At 40.1% G+C, this 6,408-nt stretch overlaps 1 protein-coding gene across 2 annotated transcripts in view; it reads right to left on the reverse strand.

The window, feature by feature from the left end:
- TUBGCP3 (tubulin gamma complex associated protein 3) overlaps positions 1-6,408 on the reverse strand; it is a 94,591-nt gene that overhangs the window by 52,306 nt on the left and 35,877 nt on the right. For both annotated transcript variants that reach the window (XM_017502250.2, XM_017502256.2), the window contains 3 exons: positions 5,806-5,874; positions 5,309-5,441; positions 3,514-3,680 (listed from right to left, as the gene is read on the reverse strand). In XM_017502250.2, the coding sequence (XP_017357739.1) occupies positions 3,514-3,680; positions 5,309-5,441; positions 5,806-5,874 (369 nt within the window). The remainder of the gene's footprint in view (positions 1-3,513; positions 3,681-5,308; positions 5,442-5,805; positions 5,875-6,408) is intronic.

Genomic DNA, 6,408 nt, shown 5'->3' on the forward strand with positions numbered 1-6,408 from the left:
AAAAAAAAAAAAAAAAAAAAAAAAAAAAAAAAAAAAAAAAAAACACAGGCAAATGTAAGGAATTGGTGGTTCAATTAAGTAGTACTTTAAAAACCTGGTTGTGAGAAATAGGCAAACTAAATTATTCTCAAGAAAAAGATAAAAGTATTACAAATTAGGTGCTAAAGTCAAAAGAGACAATTAGCCAGTTTGCGGCTTTGACTCTTGTTCTAATTGTTAGCAGTATCTAATCCAATCGTATGAAAGCTCAACAATTCCCACGCTATCACTGCAGAAAACCAGGTTTATCAACTTATCAGCAATCATTAGAAAAGTTAAAATCACCCAAATTCATACTATAATTGACATATTAATTATTGAATGAAGAGGATACAGATTCTTTAATAAAAAGTAAATTTTCTCATTTTTATAACTCTAATTTTTAAAGACTGCCTTAAAATATCATCTTGTAGTTCTGAAGGGTACAATTATAACGGATTCTGAGAAGATATGCCTCAAAACTGAAAACAGTAACACACAGAACTTTTTATTTCCAGTGTAGAAGCTGGCCAAAATGTTTCTCACACACCTACATTGGTAAGCATGGCTGAGAGCATACAGATCATGGTAATATAAAAGAACACGCGTTCTCAAAATAAAACATTGATTTTTCATTTTCTTAACCACAAGATCACTTAAACTCCCATAAACTCATTATGTGACACATTTTTTAAACTCAGATAATCTGGATTATTGTGATAATGGTCAGGAGATTTAATATGCATTCTAAATAATCAATTGCACAAGTTTTTAAACAGCTTCCAAAATTCATCTCATCCCGTAATTATGAAATAACTGAACATAAATGCATTAAAAATGACAAGTCTCACTCTATCAAAGGAAATGCCTATTACCTATGTGTCCTTGCCATCTTACCATGGTGATAAAAACTAAACAGTAAATCTTGTAAGTCTCCACTTACTCTTGAAACATTAAGTTTAGAACTTTAAGTCAAAATAATTTTATGATGCTTTCCAGAAACAGACCTAAAAATAAAGATTCAAACTTAAATGATGAATAACAAATATGCCTCTATAGATGGCGTGTAAATGTATTTTAACACTGAACATTATACAAGATTTAAAATAAGACTGAGCTAACTACAGTGTCAGAAGTCAGTATCAAGTTTACCTTTAAGGAGAATGGAACAATGACAGGTACAAAATAGGGTATTGATAAGTACTATTTCTTGACTTGGATAGTGGCTTATTATAAATTGCATATAAAAAAATAAAAATATAAAACAACCTAGATTTAAACAAAAGGTGTAGAGATTAAGAGTGTGGCAGTCCATGCAGGTATGCAGAACCTGGGAAATGGGCATGATTCTTCATCTTAATGGAGAAGGGGGTTAAAAATACCGGTTTACTCATTATTTTAATGTTTAGAAAGTTACAGGCTCACGAAAGCTTTGAAAAACTTTAGGCAATCATTAGTAAAGTAAAAACATACCTTTCAAAGCTTTCAATTTTTTAAAAAAAAAAAAGTTTATTCATCGAAAGGAACACAAGAAGCCTGAAAACCCTTTTTAATCTCTAAATTCAATATGCAATCCCTACAAAAATTTTGAAAAGAATTTTTAACAGAATTGACAGGCTGATTCTAAATTCATATCTAAGTATAAATGTTCAAAAACAACAGAGAAATTGTGAAAAGAACAAAAGGTAAGGACTGCCTCTACCAAATTTCAAATAGAAAGTAGAGTCATATAAATAACATTGACAAATAAAAAGCAAACAGAAAAAAGACAATCCAGAAACAAATTCAAGTATATAGAGAAATTTAGTTCATGATAAAATGTGGTTAAAGCTTTTGTGGAGTCTCAATTAAGGCTCAGTCAACAGTACAATGATTCTTTGTACTAGTTTTGCAACTTTTTCATAAGTTTGGAAGAATGAGGGAAAAAAATTTAAAAGAGAAATTCCATATAGAAAATAATTGAAAATATAAAACCATATATAATACTATCATAAAAAGAGAAAAAAATCAATAAGAAAAATGGGCAAAGGATAATAACAGGTAATTAGAAAAAAAAAAAAAAAAAAAAAAAAAAACCTTATATAAGCATGAAAAGCTGGTCAGTCTCGCTAGTAACCAGTGAAATGCAAATAAACATCCTAGTGAGATGGCATATTTTGTGCATTAGGTGAAAATATTAACATTAGGTAATACAAAGCGTTGACAAGAACAGGGGAATGAGGCCCATAACAGAAAGCTGATAGTTGGGTAAACCTGGAGAGCCACTCCTGAGCACAACGAGGCAGAATCCAAGTTTAAAATATGCATCCCCACAACCCAGCAACCCCACCTCCCAGAACCCACCTTGGGGAAACTCATAAATACATGCAGGGAGACACATAAAAGGATGCTCATTTTAGTACTGTTCATAAGATTAAAAACTACAAAGAACATCCTCTCCATCAATAGGATTGGCTAGATGAAAACAGATCTGTCCCTACCATGAAATAATTCCCAGTAATAAGAAAAACTACACACCCCGTCAGGAAAGAGCTACAACACAGGCTGAGCAGCTGGCACGGTGCCAATGCCCATGCGCCACGCTGTCCAGAGAGTCAATTCTGCTCCTCTCTTGCTTTAAAAACAACTCATAACAGCACAAACAATAAATAAGAAAACAAACTGAACATAACACAAACTTCCTACTTGCTTATTTGCAATTTCACCCATGAGAAACAGTACAACACAGGCCACTGCACCCAGCAGCGCCCACACACAGGCACACCTGTGTTTCAATGGCCAGGCCACCACCACTTCCCGTCACACACAGGCTGTGGCCCCTACAGCCCACTCCCACAAGCAAACGCCAGGGCTTTTCCAAGGTCAGTGTGATCTTTACTGCAGTCCTTAGGTATCTGCTAACCTTTAGCATGTTCAACTGTACTACAACGTGTGTTAGATTCCTGTCTTTCTGTTGTTTTAATGTCACTGACAAAGCTTTTGAGTATGGTGCCCCTCACCCCACCTTCCACCAAAAGCCCTACCATTTCTATCGTGTGATTTTTCAGCAGCACATGCTGCGTTATAAAATCGCCTATATTTCAATAGCTATATATGCACTAACTTGTTTCATTAGGCAGTTAGCACCAGTCCATCGGTAAATTTGCAAAGTTATCACGGCAAAGCGGCAGAACCTGCCATGATGACTGCAGCAAGGCTTGCCTCAGGAGGCCTGGTCCTGCTTTGCCATCCACGTGCTAGTAAACTTGGACACATAATTTGACTTTGCTGAGGAATAAACGGGGACAATTTTCCACTAACCAAAGAACTCATGAACGCATCTGCTGTTCAGTGAGATAACCAGCTGTCAAGGCACTGTGTGAAATGTATATGGCATTCAAATGAAGTGCAGTCGTATTCCTGTTAAGAGAATATGGTAATCATGGCGGGGGGGAGGGATTACTGCATGGCCATGCTTTTTAAATCCAAGTCTCAGAACTGAACAGCGATCCTTACTTCGTGGTAAGTGTCCTCAAGCTCCCCGTCATATATCCAGCGGTACAGGAAGCTCAGAACGGGATGAGACACGAGGCTGAGGATGTGCTGCACCAGGGACCGCATGTATGGGTCTCCTGTTTTCGTGTAGGCATGGACAGCCGAGGCCAGCTCACCTCCTTTCCTTCCTGGGAGAAATGGGGGAAAATACATAAAAACACCCACATTTACACTCATAGTACACACCAGTCACTTCACACTAACCAAAGATGCCCAAGTAATTGAGATAAAGCGCATTTGTTTTCTTATGGTTAATACCACTTTGGACCTAGAAGCAGCAGTAACGTAATGTTTCAGAAACCAGGAGGTACAAACTCTAAGCCTACTTCACCCAAGTCTGTGAGTTACTCCTCTCTTTAGGGTTGCTGAGGAATTTTTCAGAAACAAAAAGTAGCAAAAAATTGCTGGCTACACAATCTAAAGTTCACATGACTTTTCACACCCTTTTTACTTGAGACATACTAAGATTCACACTTCCTAGTGCAATGCAGGGCACTAATATGTATGAAAAACAAAAGTTGTATGAATCAACACTTGCTCGCTTTTTTGTTATGGTATGCTAGTCCCAACCCACTGACTGGTTTCCTGACCCATTAACTGGTAACAACATTGAGTGTGAGAAACACTGCTCTGAGTGGAGAGAGGGGGCCCCTGGGCCTTGGCCAGAACTACTCAGTATGAAGGACTGGGAATGGCAAAAATCCGCTCCAGAAACAGAAGCACATGAAGGGTTCTCATACTATGCTAATTTTATCAGACCAGCGGAAGATTTTAAGGAGAGGAGTGAAATAATCTGATTTTAAGACGATGGCTCTAGTGTGTAGTGGGAGTGTGAGGTTGAGCAGGGATCGGACAGCAGCTCTGACAACAGCCCCTACGGCTCCATGGCCAGGCGCACAGGCCGAGCAGGGTGAGGGGAGTAAAAGACCCCAGGAATCTGCTGGGCACCGAAAGTGACAGAGGAGTCTGGGGGGAATCCAGTTCTGGAGGAGCGCTGGGAACTGGAGAAAATGCTGCTGTTTCTTCACTGTGCTCCACTCCTCTCTCTTTTGAGGAAAGTGCCAAGAGGTGAGAGGGGAGGGTGTGCAGACAGCAAGGCGACCATGTGGCCCTGCAGATTCTGGGGACCCCCTGGGCAGAGGGAGGCAGATAGCAGGGAGCTCTCTGTGGCAGACGGCCGGCTTGTCCATCTCATGCGGTCCTAACAACCCTAAGAGGTGGCGGCTGCTAGGATCTCAATGTTGCAGATGAGAGAAAAAGCAAAGGGGTTCCTGGATAAGGCAGCACAAACAGTGAGAAAAGATGTCAGGAAGCAAGTCGAAATACAGAACCTGGAGCCAGAGAGGCCAAAGCAAGACACAAATATGGGAACATCTGACAAAGAAACACCGACACCAACACGGCCCCTGACCACAGAAGGAATAAAGGCGAAAAGCAAAATGCAAGGAAGGCCACCAAGGGAGTGGCAAGCACGGTGGGGAGCCACGGCCGAGGACGAGGACAGGCGAGAGAGACCTTCAAACCCAGACACCCTCCCCCTTCCCACCTCCTCTCAACGCCACGCCCGGCTTCTGCCCTGTAACTACCGGGCCACACTGGCAACTGGTTATGTTCCCTCTCGGTTAATCGCCATCGGTTCCTACTGAATCCTCGTGGCAGTTAAGGAAAACAAAGGGCAGGACACAAAAGCAAAAGCCCGCACGGCGCCCCTACAAATGAGTTCTGAAACAAAGTGAGCGCAGGCCGCGCACGGGACCTTGGCAGTGGTCCACCAGGGCCGCAAGGGTCTTCAGTCTGATTTTGGGATCGTAGGTCCAAACCAGGAGGCGCCGCAGGGTTAAACTACTCTCAAGTCCCAAATTCACACCCTGGTCATCCTCCAGCTGTAGCTAGAAAACAATAAAGATAGAAATGTTTAAGTACGAATAACTACATAGGTCACACTTCTTAATCTACACTAAGCGAATGTAAGAAAATGATCATACTCATAAAAATGAAGCCAAAGTCCCCTTTAAAAAACAAGTGTTTTTAAGCTACAAGTACCCTTTCTTTAACTGGCAGAACCCCAAAAATTAGCAATTAATTTGGCTCTAGGAGACACTGAAACTTGATAGATATTTAAACCTTACAAACACTATTATGAAAAATATTGCTATCTTTTAAATGGAATGTATGAAGTAAGTTAAAATATTCTATATAGCTTCAATTTTGTAACGCTTCAAATCATGAAGAAATTAAAATAAAAATATTTACCTGAGAATGTAAAACAGAGAGCAATCGATAGTATTCTCTGAGTTCCTGGTGCAAGGCAGCACAAAAGCTCTGTTTGGAAAAGAGAAATAGGACTAAGGCACGACACACTGACTGATTTTAGGTGCAAAGGCATAACGCTTTTAGACAAAGTTCAAGTGGGGTTCTACATTATTTAAATTCACGTTTTGTCAATAATCTTCTAATAGTCTTAATCACCACAACATATATTTTAACACGAAAGAAGTGTTTCCTTAGTACAAGAAGCATGAACTTTGCAGAAGAGCAATGGGGAAACAAAATGTGGTACAATTTTCATGAAGTGTAGTCACTTTAGAAAACGATCCTTTAATATCATAACCCCTGTATTCAGGGCTAAAATGTGATTTTCTTTAATGCTCTTAATTCACAAAATGTAAAAATTGGCAGCTCAATGCCAATCCCAATTTTTGTTCTATTTGTACTGCTTTTTTTTCTGACCAACTTTTCCATGCATCTCCACCAGCCACACTCCTACCCACCAGCCACACTCCCCCCACCAGCCACACTCCCCCCACCAGCCACACTCCCTCCTCACCAGCCACGCTCCCACCCACCAGCCACACT

Source organism: Cebus imitator, unplaced genomic scaffold (genome assembly GCF_001604975.1).
Source record: "Cebus imitator isolate Cc_AM_T3 unplaced genomic scaffold, Cebus_imitator-1.0 Scaffold14, whole genome shotgun sequence".
Classification (NCBI taxonomy): Eukaryota; Metazoa; Chordata; class Mammalia; order Primates; family Cebidae; genus Cebus; species Cebus imitator.